The sequence below is a fragment of the Ambystoma mexicanum genome, chromosome 2q (assembly GCF_040938575.1).
Source record: "Ambystoma mexicanum isolate Mex_15411 chromosome 2q, UKY_AmexF1_1, whole genome shotgun sequence".
Lineage (NCBI taxonomy): Eukaryota > Metazoa > Chordata > Amphibia > Caudata > Ambystomatidae > Ambystoma > Ambystoma mexicanum.
In genome coordinates, this window is record NC_090924.1 from 673866599 (window position 1) to 673881447 (window position 14849).

Genomic DNA, 14849 nt, shown 5'->3' on the forward strand with positions numbered 1-14849 from the left:
CTCTCCCTTGAGAATATTGTTGCATTGTTGCAAGCCCACCATAGAAGATCCTGTGCAACTGCGCTCGGGACTTGCAGAAGATCGGACATATTCCCTGAGAACTGGGACCACTGAGTTCTGAGTGCACAGTGAAGGGATCTCATTCTCAACCTGGCCTCTGGTACTAGGAAAATGCAGGATGCCATGAGGCCAAGCAACCTGAGAAAATCGAAGGCCGGTAGACGTTGGGCATTCTGGAATTTTGTTACCATCTGCTGGATGTGGAGAGCTCTCGCACTTCGGGAGGCGAGGCTTTTCCTGAGGAAGTGTCCAAGACTGCTCCGATAAACTGGAGCTTCTGGGATGGTATCATGTGGGACTTCTTGAAATTGAGGGAGAAGCCCAATTTGTGGAGCAAGTGGCAGGTGATCGAAAGATGTTCCTGAGCTTGTTCTGGAGAATTTGCTCTGATCAACCAGTCGTCCAGGTAAGGATATATGTGAATACCTCCTCTCCTGAGACTCGCTGCCACAACCGCCAACAGTTTGGTGAAAACCCTTGGGGCGGAGGTCAACCCGAATGGCAGAACTCTAAACTGATAATGAGAATTGCCAATCGCGAACCTCAGGTGCTTTCTGTGCTTTGGACGGATTGGCACACGAAAGTAAGCATCCTGAAGGTCCAATGATACCAACCAATCTTGGAGTTGGAGAGCCTGAAGGATCTGAGAAAGAGTCACCATCTTTAAACTTGTCCTTCCTGACGAACTTGTTCAAGTTTCTCCAGTCCAAGATGGGTCTCAGTCCTACGTCCTTTTTTGGAATGAGAAAATATGGGGAGTACCAACCCCTGTTCCTCTCCGCTTTAGGTACCACTTCTATGGGACCTTTCTCTAGCAGGGTTAAAATTTCCTGCAACAGGAGCGGATCTGGAATTTTGACGGAGTTGGCTCCCGGTGGATGATTGAGGCCTTTTTAGGAAAGGGAGACAGTAACCTTGGGCTACTGTTTCCAGTGCCCAAGCATCTGAGGTAATGCCCAGTCATTCCTTCAGATGCTGAGAGATCCTGCCTCCCACTGCTGTTTTATGCAACAAGGTCTCAGAGGGATTTGGAGGCGGCTGCAGGAGTGGCTGAGGGTACAGATGCCGCTCCTGAGGCCGATTTGCACCTCTTCCTCGTGCTCCACGAGGGAAGTTTCTTTTGCCCCTTTGAGAAGCCTGACCTCTTCCTCTATCAAAAGAGGAGTAGTATCGAAAAGAACAACCCCTCCAGGAAGATGAGCCTGAATAGGGTTTTAGAGGCTGGCGCATAGAGGCGCTAAGCGATTTAGCTGCCGCTTTCGAGGTCTGAAGTTTTTCCAGGCTTTCATCAGCCTTGCTGCCAAACAGCCTCGAGCCATCAGAGGGCATGTTAAGGAGTCTGGCTTGCACATCTGGTGCAAACCCCGACTTCCTCAACCACGCAAATCTGCGTAGCACAACGCTTGCAGCCATGGACCTACTGATACTATCAGCAGTATCCAGTCCAGACTGGAGACATTTCCCCCATTGCCTCCTTCCCGTCATTCAGGAAGCCTTCCCTTTCCTCGCCTGCCAGAATATGATCAGCCGCAGCCGAAATACCGTCCCACAGGGTATGGGTAAATCTGGCCAGGGTACAGGTGACATTTGTCGATTTAAGGGCCATACTGCCTGACGTGAAAACTTTACGTGCCCATGTGTCAACTTTCTTATCCCCTCTATCTGGAGGAATAGTGGGATATGCAGTCTGTCTTGATGTAGATGCTGCCTGAATGACTAGACTTTCTGGAGTCGGATGCTTATTTAAGTATTCAGGATCCGTTCCAGCCGGCCTATATCTTTTTGGAAAAGTGCTATCTGCAGCAGCAATACTCTCAGGTCTATCCCAGTTTTTCTCCACCGTCCTCCGAAGAGCCCTGTGAAAGGGGAGAACTGGATCTTTTTGAGGCCCTCTGACAATTCTATCCGTCATGTCACCCTGTTCAAAAACAGGTGAAGTGTTACCCCAACCCATATATTCTATTACTCTGGTCATAAGACCCCTGTACCCAGCATCTGCATGCTCTGCAGGATCAGGTCTGGCAAACTCTAATTCTGGGGAGGTGTCAATTCCCCTGACAGAATGTAGAGTATCATTCAGGTCTCTCATTCTAGATTCCTGGTCAATAAGTTCCTCAGGAACTTGCTTTGTGCCATAAGAAACTCCAAAAGGAGTAACTGTCTTCTTCTGAGCCAGATTCCTCATAAATTGAGGACATGGACTTAAAAAAGTCTGACCTGGGCAAAGGAGTGAATCTCCTTTCTTCTTCTACCATACGCGTCGAAGGGATTGATAAATCCTTCGAAGTTGTCGAAGCAGTCTTCGATGACTTCGAAGATTACTTCGACACGGGCGTCGAGGATGTTTTTGGTGCCGAAACGGTCGACGCCGTCGATGAAGTGGTCGAAGCCTTCGACTTGTGTTTTTTGTATGGCACCGGAGAAGTGCTCGACTCTCGAAGATTCTTCGACGGCTTGGCGTCGACTCGAGTTTTTTTAGTATCCTCGACACTACTGGTTTTTACCATTGTAGTCTTGGACTTCCCTTTGTCGTCCAATGGAGCGACCTTATGGGTATGGCTTTTTCGAGGGGGTCGGGCCGCGTTCTCGAAAACCGCCATCATCTTTTTACGGAATTCTTCCCATTTACTGGGAGAATCCGATTTTGTCGGACATCGAATTTCTTCGGTCGACTCTGAAGAAGATGATGATGATGATTGAGATCCATGTCTCCTCTTCATTTTTTTAGACAATGACTAAGAGTGTCTCGATCCACTCCTAGATTGAAATCTCTTGGAGCACCTATGGCAGTCAGATTCCTTCGAATCAGTCGCTTTATGTTTTTTAGACGTAGCCTTCTTGGAGGCTTCCCTCCACAACGACAGTTTACCTCTCCTCTCACAAAGAGCTTTCTCGGTCATGGATTGGCAGGAACCGCAGTCGTCGGTCCGGTGACTGGAACCGAGACACCAGAGACAAACCCGGTGGGGATCCGTGATCGACATTTTTGATCCACAATCCACACACTTCTTGAACCTAGTCTTGGATGTCGAAGGAGTCGAAGATGACATTTTCTTCACAGAAAATCTGAAGCGCGCCGGAAAAACCGAACTGAAGCAATGGGCGTGGCTCAAGCTATTTATACCATCGGTGACGTCGACAGAGTACGGAGTCCATCGAGGGACAATCGACGCCACAATCTCGAGCACAGCGCCCTCTGTCGAGAGAACATTTTTTCCGAAGCAGCGAAGCTGGAGACAACGAGTTATCATAAGATGAGGAATACGTGGGAGGACACAATCCATTCGAAGAAATGATTTCAGAGCGAAAAATATGGCTCTTAGTTCCAGGACATTATTAGACTTAGACAATGGGCTCCCCAACCGAACTCTGAAGAGTCTGTTATGACTATTTGGTGAGGAGAAGGTTGAAAAGGAAAACCTATTAACAGGTTCTCTGAGGAGTTCCAAAACAAGTTCAGTACCTAACTCTGGAATTTGGATTTTCATTTCCTGGGAATCCAAGAGCTGGTTCCAGTTGCTAGCAAGATGGCACTGGACCATTCTCATTAGGAGCCTTCCAAAGGGAACTAGGTTTATGCTAGAGGCCATAGGGCCCAAGAGCCTTTGCAACCATCTGGTGGGTATTGAACTGGACGATGGTTTGTTGAATAGCTTCCACCCTTTTCCAGGGGTGGAAAGGCTCTGAGCAGAGTAGTATTTGTAACTGCTCCTAGGAATTGGATCCTTTGCGAGGGATTGAGCTGGGATTTTGTCACATTTATGGAAAACCCCAGTTTTAAAAGAGTATGGCAAATGAATTGCATTTTCTGAAGCAATTCCACTGGAGACGGGGCCTTGAGAAGCCAGTCGTCTTGGTTGGGGTATAGATGGACTGTCCTTAACCGACGGTAGGCTGCCACTGACATTTTATAAAAAACCTGGGAGCAAAATTCTGTCCGAAGATATGACATGTGAACTGTTAATGAGACCTTTCTATTGTGAATCTCAGGAACTGACGGGGATGTTTATAGAGGGGGATGTGAAAATAAGCATCCTGTAGACCTACAGATGCCATCCAATCGTTTGAATTAAGAGAAGCCAGAATCTGAGGAATGGTTATCATGTAGAAGGTTTCGATTGAAAGAAATTGGTTGAGGTCTGAAAAGTCCAAAATTGACAGATCCCGCCTAATTTCTTTGGGAAGGAAGTAATGAGAGTAAAATCCCAGACCTACTTCCTCTTGAGCAACCAACTCCATCACTCCTAGGAAAAGGAGTTTGCCCAGCATGGCCGCCATCCTCTCCTCCCAGTGGGCTGCCAGGCAGGAGACTGTGTTGATCATGGCCCCCAGGAATAGCACGTTCTGTGATGGTATCAAGCAGGATTTTTGATAGTTGACGGAGAACCCCAGATCCGTCGGCATCCCTCTGTGTAACGCTCACCTGATTCCCGCAGAGGCGCCGGTCTTGACTGGGTGAATGCCGTATCTTCAAAGGTGATGTGTAACACACGGTTGGCTCTTTGGGCTGGACCTCTGTGCACTGTATGTCTGACTCGAAGAGTAAGATGTCTGCAGATAGAAAATATGGGATTAATGAACTGGGGTTATTGGGTGCCTCTCTCCTCTTCCCCATCTCGTTTCCTGTAGAACCCCAAAGGTTAACGCCCTCACCTTAGGTAAGTGAACGCCGATCTCTCCATCTGCCTCGGGGCAGGGTGCCGTAACCAGTTTCTTCACTGGATAAGGGTGCAGGCCTCTTGACCTCAGAGGACTGCTGTCAGTTGTTAACTGCACGAACGGTAAGTTCTGGGCACTTCAAATGTCTTAAAAGTCTTTTGTAATGATATCTCTTGTTTTGCAGGGTTCCGGCGATGGCGGATGGCGGGCTGATGAGAGTTGAGGATCGAACCCGCGTGAGGAATAGAAGCGCCTGGAAGCACGTAAGTAAGCGCTTGTAGCCTGCTTCACGATGCGCACTAACTGTCCCTTTTATCTTGCAGGTACAAGTTCGGAGCTTTAGAGAAGCTGAAGGGTGCTGGAATACCCACTGGATTCGGCGTGGGAAGGAGTAATGGCACGTGAGTAATAAAGTTGCCCAATGTCTTTAAACGCACCTTCTTTTGTCTTTCAGATGCGGGATGCAGTGCGAAGACCTCCGGAGCATGCGAAGAGTAGGTAAGCCTTTGTCTTTCAGATGCCAGAATGCAGCGCGAGGCGTTGGTGACAGCCGATGGACCAGGTAAGAGATGCGCTGCCACTGAAGACCGTAGTGCTAACCTGTTCTTTCTTTGTCTTTACAGGTGCTGCTGAAGACTGGATTCCAGGATGGTAAGCCTTTGTTCCCTTAGGCCCAGGATCAGAAGCAGAAGACACGATGAGCGTTCTGCTGCAGAGAATGCATAATAACGCAAAGCAAGATTCATCCATCGGGTGTGGTTTAAATAGCCTCCTGTAGTGCTTAGGTGTCTCCTTCCACAGCCACGCCTAGGTAAGAAAAGAGTTCCTGCTTTCCAGAAGAGTTCCAGTGTTCTGAACCTAGGGAGTGGCTCCTGCCCCACCCAACAGGAAAAGTAGTCCCAAACAGAAGAGGATCAGGGGTTCAACTGGCAGGTAAGTAAGCAGCATGGTCTGCTGCAGGTAAGTCCACCCAAGCATTATGAGCCCGGCGCTTCCAGCGCTGGGACTGGGCATCTTTATGAGCCTGGTGCCACTGGCGCCAGGACAGGGTCCAAAAGGTCCCAATTGGGACTGGCTGGCACTCGGAACCGGGGTTATGGGTCTGCTTCCAAGGGAGTCGGGCAAGTCCTGATCTTTTGGAAGCAGAGATCATGACAGTGTGCTCGACGGCTACTACCCTGGATTTGGCACAGATGAGCCAGTTGTAGGGGTATACATGTATCCCTTGTAGAGGCAGCTGGAGCGCCACTGGCGCCAGGCACTTCGTCAACACACACCCTGGGCGCCGACCTCAGTCCAAAAGGGAGGGGCCTTGATCTGGTAGTGCCGTCCCTGTACCACAAAGCGCAGGAACTTCCGTTTCTTCTTGTGAACGGGGAAGCCAAAGTATGTATCCTCCAGATCCAGCCACGGCGGCAGTCTCCTTCCTCCAGTTGGCCGAGCACGTGCTGCAACGTGACCATCCTGAATTTCTGGGACTGGAGGTATTTGTTGAGGCGCTGCAGGTCTAGAATGGGCCTCCAGACTCCGGTTGTCTTCTTTACCAAAAAGTGTCTGGGGTACACTCTGGAGCAGAACTCTAGAGTGTCCATATGGGCGAGAAAGTCCAGCACCCATCGGTCGGTGGAGCTCTTTTCCCACTTGCCGACAAAGCCCGCCAGTCAGCCTCCCACAGGGGTGCATGGTTGGGGCCCCAAAGTCCTGGCTGGTTCAATCCAGATTCGGGGTTTGCGTGCCGCCATGGCAGTGACGACTAGGTCGGCCACCTCTGCCGAAAGCCTTGGAGCAGCCCCTGTAGGCTTCTTGGGTCGTGGAGCGGGAGGGTTGTCAGTATGAGGAAGACCCTCAGCCGAGCCTCTTCTGCCTGATTTTAAGCTGGAGGCAGGAAAGGATGGACGATGCTGCTGAAGAGTGCCCAGTGCACGGACCACCCCAGTCTTTATGGGCTGCAACGATTCATCAACGGCTTTCCCAAAGAGGTTGTCCCCGTCAAAGGGCATGTCCAGCACCCTCGTCTGGACCTCTTGACAGAAGTTGGTGGCCTTCAACCAGCCACGATGACGGAGGCAGACACCCTTCACCATCTGTCAGAACCCGGTGTCCGTGATCTTCAGGGCCACATTGATGGCATGGTCCGATGCCACCTCGCCCTCCTGGAGGACCTCAATTGCCTCGACCCGCTTGTCAGGCAGAAATTCCAGCAGCAGGGTCATCTTATACCACAGCTCCCTGTTGTATCTGGCAAGGATTGCAAGCGCATTAGCTGCCTTGATTGTCACAGCCAAGAAGATCACTTTGCTACCCGTGGCGTCCAATTTCTTCCCCTCGCTGTCCAGGGGAATGGAGGCTGAAGAGGGATTAGAAGACGACTTCTTTGCTGCTGACGAGACCACAGAGTACGGGGAGGGCTGAGACCGTAGGCACTTAGGTGTGTACTACGGCAACAAGTACTACTTCTCCAGCCTATCCCATTCCTTTTGGCATCACGTCGTTGGTAAAGGAAACCTTCCTTCTCTTCTGTCGGCAGCTGGAAGAGCTCCAACGCACAGGCGACCATGGCGTGAAATCGTCCGGGGCGAAGCCCTTGTAGTCAATGTGTCCGTCCCAAAGGGGTGTGGGGGGGTATGTGCGGCAGTTGATGAGGCGATGTAGGGTGCTGCTTTCTGTTCGCCGGGGGAGAGCCAGGTGCCGTCTGCATCCTCTTCTGGATCTCTGACACATGGATGTGGAGAGTTGAAAGGGTGTGTGGGGGGAATTGGGAGGGCGGTTCGGCTTACTGGGACCAGCGCCCACATCGACGTCCCTGTCAGGCAGAATTGCATGCAGTACCCTCTGGGACCACCACATACAATTAGGACTACAGGTGTAAGCAAAATCAACCTTTGATACAAGTCTGTACTACAAAGTTTTGTGGTAACAAGCTGAGCAGCCAGGCTTATCGCAAGAGGGAATGTGAGCAGCACAAGAAGTTACACAGAGGTATTACAATCACAGTGGTTCAAGTAGACACTTACACTCAAGATTTCTTGGTGAAACACTTATACAATTATATCATTTAGAAAACATTCACCAGAAGAAGACAACTTAATATTATAAACTAACACACTTCAATAGTAAACCAATAAGTTCCTGAACAAATTAAGCTACCCTGAAATATTAGCAAAAGAGCATCTCAGTTACTTTCAATGGAGTAAAAAGGCACATGTTAGCAGAATAGAACACAAATACTTTCTTAGGCAGTGCAAATAGTTATAGTTCACTAGAGGACTCTATTCAGTTTAATAGGCTTAGACCAAAGTCAATTGACTAATTTCTTGGGATAGGAAAGAGCAGTTCTTGCAGTAAACGGTAAAGTCTTTGCCAAAGTTCTCAAAAGTAGTTTGTACGAAAAAGAATCATATGTTGCGTCACAAGCGGATTAGGCCTATAAATTGGGAAAGTTCCATGAACTTTCACTGCGAGAGAAGCGTTCTCTCAATCGGGTTGCCACAGTACCTTACTATGAAGCAAAAGATGCAGCTGAAGACGTTGGTTCCTGGCATTTCCTGCAGATCTCACCTTTCCTGAGCCTCAGTCGTGGGGACAAGAGGGAAGACATCGGGGGACTCCTGCACTGCACAGGATCGTTGGAAAACGCTGGCAAAATGTAGCCCGTTCTTCAAGCACACACACAAGCTGGTGACCTTCTCCCCCTGGTTAACCAGCTTTGAGAATGGTATCCAGGTGGCTTACGAGTTGATTGGTCCCACCGACTCAAAGGAAGTCGTCGTCCTTGCAGGGGCTTCTCCGTCGAGGGGAGCGTGGCAATTTGGACCTGCAGCAGGGCTTCACCGGGCAAACCAACGGTTCTGGAGTTTCAGCAGCCGTCCTCTTCCACCTCTTCTTCGGTTCTTTCGTTCCAGTGGTCGACTCTGCTTTCCAGTCCAATAGACTCGCCTTTTAAACAGTTTTCTCCCATTCATTCCAGCCTAGCTGCCACTCACCCAGCATGGTAGCTGTCCTTGCCGGACAGTCAGCCAGCCAATCACGCCAGAGTGCATTTGGGTCTCCTAGGCGACTAAGCACAGGCAGTTTCGGCACCTCCCTCACTTCCTGCCCACCCCAGACACTCAGACGCCAGAGGCTGTCTTCAGTCCTGAAGCCCGCCAAAGGCATGGAAACAAGGACACAACCTGGTTTAGCGCACAGAGACATACAATAGCAGGACCTTTCCAAAATTAAATGGTGAAAAAAGAAGACTGGGAACAGTTTAAACAAAGGGGCTTACGGCGCCATCTTGAAAAACATGACTCCCGCAATTTTTAGCTACCAGTGTTCGCTGTCGGGAAAAATCATGGTAGTTAGTTGTAAAACCACTGCCAGCCATTCCGATAGGAAAGGCTAGCATTTGACTGCTACATGAGTTTCTAGACATAGGGTATACTAGGTAACCCCTCCAGCACTCCATTATTTATTTATGTATTGTGTTCCACAGTACAAATGTACTTTTAACACTTTACATAGAAAATATCCATAAACCAGCATTCATAATCAAGTCATAAAAATCATGCACTTCAATGCCAAATTCCCAATTCATCAATCAGTTAGATAAAAAAATCTTAACCCGTGAAACTAAGACTAAAAAATAAAGTATTGCTGCGTTCTTTAAAAATTCTAAAACATGAATGCACAAATTCAATTCATTACAGTTTAAAATTCTTGTAAACCTTCTCCCAGCAAGCGCCTGAGTCCTAAAACGTATCAAATTAGGACATGCAACACATAAGTGCTTCAAATTCTCAACCTCAGTCTTACAGTGGCGGCATAGTCTTTGATCGCACGGAATATTGAGATGGCTATCCACTGTTTCATTGGTTAGTACCAGGTTCAACCTGATTCTTAATAATTGAGCCCTGAAGCTCCTCCACGGATGTTTTTTTCCAGGTAGGGAGCAAGCACATTAAAACTTACACGACCATACAAAATGGTCCAAAACATTTAGCGTCCATAATCGTGGATCTCACGCTTGATCAGATGTACCTGTTCCATGCTAACTTGGCCATTTTGGGCGTAAGGCCCAGTTGTTCAAGCGAGATTCCTGCGCATAAAAGCATAGATTCACAGTTTAGAACCCAATCATTGAGCACTCAACAACCACCCTGTAACTTTAGCTGGTTTAGTTCCTCAAGCACCGAAGCACCTCCAGCAATCTATAGGAAGATAGTGTGTGCTGGGTCTAGGAATTTAAAAAGACTAGTAAAGTCAATTTAACCTTACATTCTCTGGTTAACAGTAGTTTGTCCCCGAGAAGGTATTTAAACCTTGTGGAAGTCTAAAAGACATCCTTGTGTTACTGCACTGAGGGTGCTGTGTAAAACACCGCAAACTATGATGCCTATGGAGTTATCTAACACTCCATAACCAAAGAAAATAAACACAGAAAACAAACAGAATAAAATAAGTTCAAAGCCCCAAAGTTTAGCAAAAGAGCTGGGGGTCTCTAAGGTAGAGAGGAATTAGCATATTCATGAGAATTCTCCTCAACAGTTCACCGCCATCGTAATTTCCCACATCCTCGGGGACCGTGTGAACAGACACCAGGTCCTCCTCATCTGAGGAAGAAATATCTGTGCCCTGGAGCACGGTTGAGGCGTCCACCCACCCCTGCTTTTTGCATCCCGAGGGGTTGGTCTCTGGCTTACGGATGGCATCCTCTTCTCCGGAGGTTTTTCCACCTGCTTGGCCGAGGCCTCTTGCCTCGGGCCACTCTGGGCACCGACGGGGTCCCCCGGATCGGGTCAGCCCCTTTCGCCTTAGAGAGGGAGGCCGCCACCAGCTCGTTCGTCGAGGATGACTTTGTCTCGACCACCTGGGGTTTCGGGGGCAGGTTGGACACCTTTCCCTGCACCTTGGTCCTCTCCGGCAGCTTCCCTGGGTTAGCCGATTTCCTCTTCCAGGAGGAGCTGGAGCTATGACTGGACATGGAGGCAGGTAGCAAAGATGAACGCGCCCTGCCCATCACGGGACACGCTTGCACGGCGACCCCAACGGAAACGGACTCGCAGTGCTTGGCCTTGTCTTAGGCCCCCACGGATGGAGCGCCCTCAAAGAACTTCGAAACCCGCTCCTCTGACCAGTCAGTTCTGGGTGATGCATGCCCCTGCTTGCCACACGGGGTAGAGGCCTTAGCGTTGAGCCACCACGCCAACCTACTTTGACGATCCTCAACGGTGCTCTTGGAGAACCCAAAGCAAATTTCACAATCCGCATCCCTGTGGTCCGGTTGGAGACAGAGGCACTGGGAGGTTAGTCCTCCACAAACAGGTTCCTCAATCCGCAGCTGGAGCAGAGCTTAAATAGGATGCCTCCCTCCTTCTCCTCCAACATGGAGTGCGGTGTAGGCCCTATGGCATTCTGGAATCTTCCATTAAACTCTCAACGATTCATGCCCTTGAGGGGCGTTGGAAGACACTGACAAACGGATCGACGCTTGCCGGCCAAAGGAACCAATGAGCACACAGGCTCTATTTGACATAAATGGAAACTATTGAAAAAGCGCAAAAACGTAGAAAAGCTCTCCGAGCAAACCACAAGGACTCACAACCCTTGAACGTGCAGTAAAAATCTGAAGACAGCTGCCAGAGGAGAGGCTTAGGGAGAGGGCAGTCATTGGCTGGGGACAGTATGACCCAGAGTTCAGGGATTGGTTTATAGGAGAAAGACAGTTTGTAAGTGAAACCGGTTTTCTTTTACAGAGGATTCCCGGCTGGACGGGGAATATTCATGAGCATGCCCCATGCCGGAGAAAGCATGGTTTACAGCACAGTATTGGTGATGTCGTTCGCTAGGGTGAGGGTCTTCTAGTCTGATAGAAGTTGAAGAGGTAGCCCTGTTAGGCAGCTGGGTAGGATTATATATGTTCTAAACCACAAGTCTACGCTCCTGGATATTGGTTAGAACCAGCTGTGGCCAGCTTCTGTTGGTACCAGAGTAGGTTGACAAAAAATGTCCTCAGACTGAGGAGAAAATGGAGACAAAATGTGAGGAGATTGGGCTCAAGCAGGAGTGCTGAATAATTGGAACCGTAAACAAATTTGAAACATCAAAGTCTCACGAGTCAGAAATCAGCGTAGAATTATCTTTCTGACGTTCCGGTACCAAGCCCGAGACAGAAGGCACGGGAGATTTCTTCAGTTTGTGCTTTTCTGGGGAGAATTTGGTATTGGACTAGATATTGAATGAATGTGCTAATGCCTCTTGTGAGAGGACTTATGTGATTTCCTCAGTACTGAGGAGCTTGAAAGCTCAACAGTGGTAGTAGAGGGCAAATTCCTTTCTTTCAGTACTGAACTACCATAAGTTTTATATGCTGGAAATAGTCGTGCCTTTGCCCGGTACAGGAGAATCGGAGTTGACCAAAATCAACTGCGGAGGGGCAGGCCTCTTTGCATGTACCCTTGCCGGTTCGGCTTACTGAGGCAATATAGGGTTTTTCACGGTACCGTCATTTTGTCTGGTGTATAGTGCTTCTGGTACCGGGTAGGTCTTCTGAGACCCTTTCACACCTGGAGGCAGTAACACTTTCCCACTACTGTTTTCCCACCCAGAGGTACTGTCACGTGAAAAGGCCGGGCGTTTACCCCTGAACGGTCCTGTGAAGACTCCAAAACTGAGGAGGCAGTCTTCCCCTTGGGTACTGACCGCTGGTGCCGAAACAAGTACCTCAACTGAAGGTACAGTCACCCTCTTATCGATGTCAGCCTCCCTCCTGTTCCAAACTAAGTCTTCGGAACCGGTCCCAGCTGTGACATGTAGAGAAGACGAGTCTGCAGAGTTCTTGGTGAATCCCACAGCAAAAGACAAAAGGTATTCACTGGGTGATGTATACCCAAACAGCGGACGCAGGCATGATGAGGATCGGCCGCAGAAAAATGCTTCCGGCAACAGATGCACTGCTTGAAACCTGTCACATATGGCATGCGTAGAGGGAGGCACCACCAACTGAAAAAAATGAAAAAAACAAAATCACTAAGAAAAAAGGGATGACGGCAGAAAAAAAAAAAAAAAAAACGCCCCCAAAAGGGAGAGACAGCACAGCAAAAATTCCGAACCACCCAGTAGGCGGAAATACAGGTACTTGGTGTGGAACGTTGGCAACGTAGGGGTAAGGTGTGGGATCAGCATGAGGGACGCATGCGTGATGCAGGCCCTACCCCTTCCAAAACTCAAAGTGACAGCTATCGTTTGCAGTCAGCTTTTCCAGCCCAACCAGTTAGGAAGGAGGGTGAGCCAGACGACAGAACTATGGTTGTAGTGGTCCTTTGGCCTAGTGGGAGGTGGACAACCCCAGTCTCTTCACCACTTTTGCTATGGTCTTATGAAAAGAACTTTGAAGCCTACCACGTACTGGTGCAGGAAAGAATTTCAGCTCTGGGGACATATCAGAACCAACAGCATCATGCAGATCTATGGCCAGAACAACCTGACCTCCCACTCTAGGCCACCCCCGCAGTAGCATTATTTTGACCAAAAAGCTAAAACACCATATAGGTCATAATGAAGTGCCTCACAAAAATCCAGATTACACTGCACAGAATCACAAAATACATTACCTCTATTCGAAACGTTCTACTTGTTGCAGGCGATAAACATTCTAAAAGCTCTTCTTCCTGATGGACACCAATAATTTTGTAACTCACAATTTCTAAAAGCCTTTAGAAAGGACAAAATAATCAGTTAGTAATTGGTGTATTAATGAATGTGAAACAGATTTAACATTTATCAGAACAGACATTTTTAACAGGTTGCGTACCAGTTCAAAAGTCTAACATTGGTTCTGGCAAATGACAAATATTGCTCCCTTCATGTATAATATTTTTTATTTAACTTAAAAAGCAATTTACTGACCTCATGTAATGTTCTTTTTGATAGATGAGAAATCTTGGGGAGGAAGGTCCACGATTCCTCTTCTGCTATTTTATCTCCAGTGCCAGCTGCCTTAGGAATTTTTCTGCCAACATCAGGCACAGCAGCAGCTCCTCCCGGCACAGTGGTGCACCCCACGCCAGAGGACACCAGGGTGAGTGTATATAGAGCCGCCACATCCCATGACCTCAGCGCTGCCATTTTTCAACAGCACTCGCTAGCATCATAAAGAATACTATTGAGAGGCAAGTAATTTATTCTTCTAATAGATTCTTTCCACTCACATAATCATCAGGGGTCTGGAACCTGTGGCTCTCTAGAGGTTATGTACTACAAAACTTCACTCCCAATTTACATACCCAAACCATATAGAGGGGTGATATGCGATGGAATGCGATGGCCGTTGCCTTGGCCCTGACTGAGTGGGCATGCATGTTGGCCGGGAGCGGCTTGTGCTGGCCCTCATACACTTCTTTGATGGCAGAGATGATCCAGCGGGATATGGAAGCCTTGGAGGCCTGATAGCCTGGTCTTGACCCTCTGAAATTGACCAACAGGGCGTCCAATTTGCGGAAGCCCTTGGTCCTGTCCAAGTAGAATTTCAGGGCACGCCCGACATCCAGGCATTGCAGCACTCTGTGCTTCGTCCTTGGGATCGGGAAAAAACGTAGGAAGGACTAGTTCCTCGTTCTAGTGGAAAGCAGACAGCACATTGGGCAGAAATGCTGGGTGTGCCCCCTTGTGAAAGGTAGTGTATGGGTTTGAGGTGACCAGCGCCTAGATTTTGCTGACTCTACGAGGTGAGGCAGACTAGTAAGGCCATCTTGATGGTGACCAGCTTGATGTCCCTGGATGCCATTGGCTCCAACAGTTTGGGTGCCATGGCGCCCAAGACTATGTTAAGGTCAAACGCAGGGTGCGGCCAATTGACGGGCGGGTAGAGCCTTGCAAGTCCTGTCAGATGTTTGACGATAGGATTGGAGGAGGAGAAGATGCCTTCCTTCAAGTTCCTGTAAGCTCCGATTTCGGCGAGGTATGGACGGCAGGTGTCCACCTGCACGCCGGAGTGGCCGAGGTACGCCGAGAAGGAGAGCATGTTGTCCAAGGTGCACGCCAGGGGATTGATTTCCTTGGAGTCTGCCCAGTGGCAGACACTGGTCCATTTGCTTTTGTACTGGGCCCCGATAGCCTTGCTCCTAGCGCCCTGTATGATCTCTAGATTGGCC

General features: G+C 48.9%; 1 protein-coding gene across 4 annotated transcripts in view; it reads right to left on the reverse strand.

Annotated features, from left to right (window-relative positions):
• Positions 1 to 14849, reverse strand: part of USP7 (ubiquitin specific peptidase 7) — a 2259762-nt gene that overhangs the window by 231610 nt on the left and 2013303 nt on the right. For all 4 annotated transcript variants that reach the window (XM_069647850.1, XM_069647849.1, XM_069647847.1 and 1 more), the window contains exon 27: positions 13311 to 13410. In XM_069647850.1, the coding sequence (XP_069503951.1) occupies positions 13311 to 13410 (100 nt within the window). The remainder of the gene's footprint in view (positions 1 to 13310; positions 13411 to 14849) is intronic.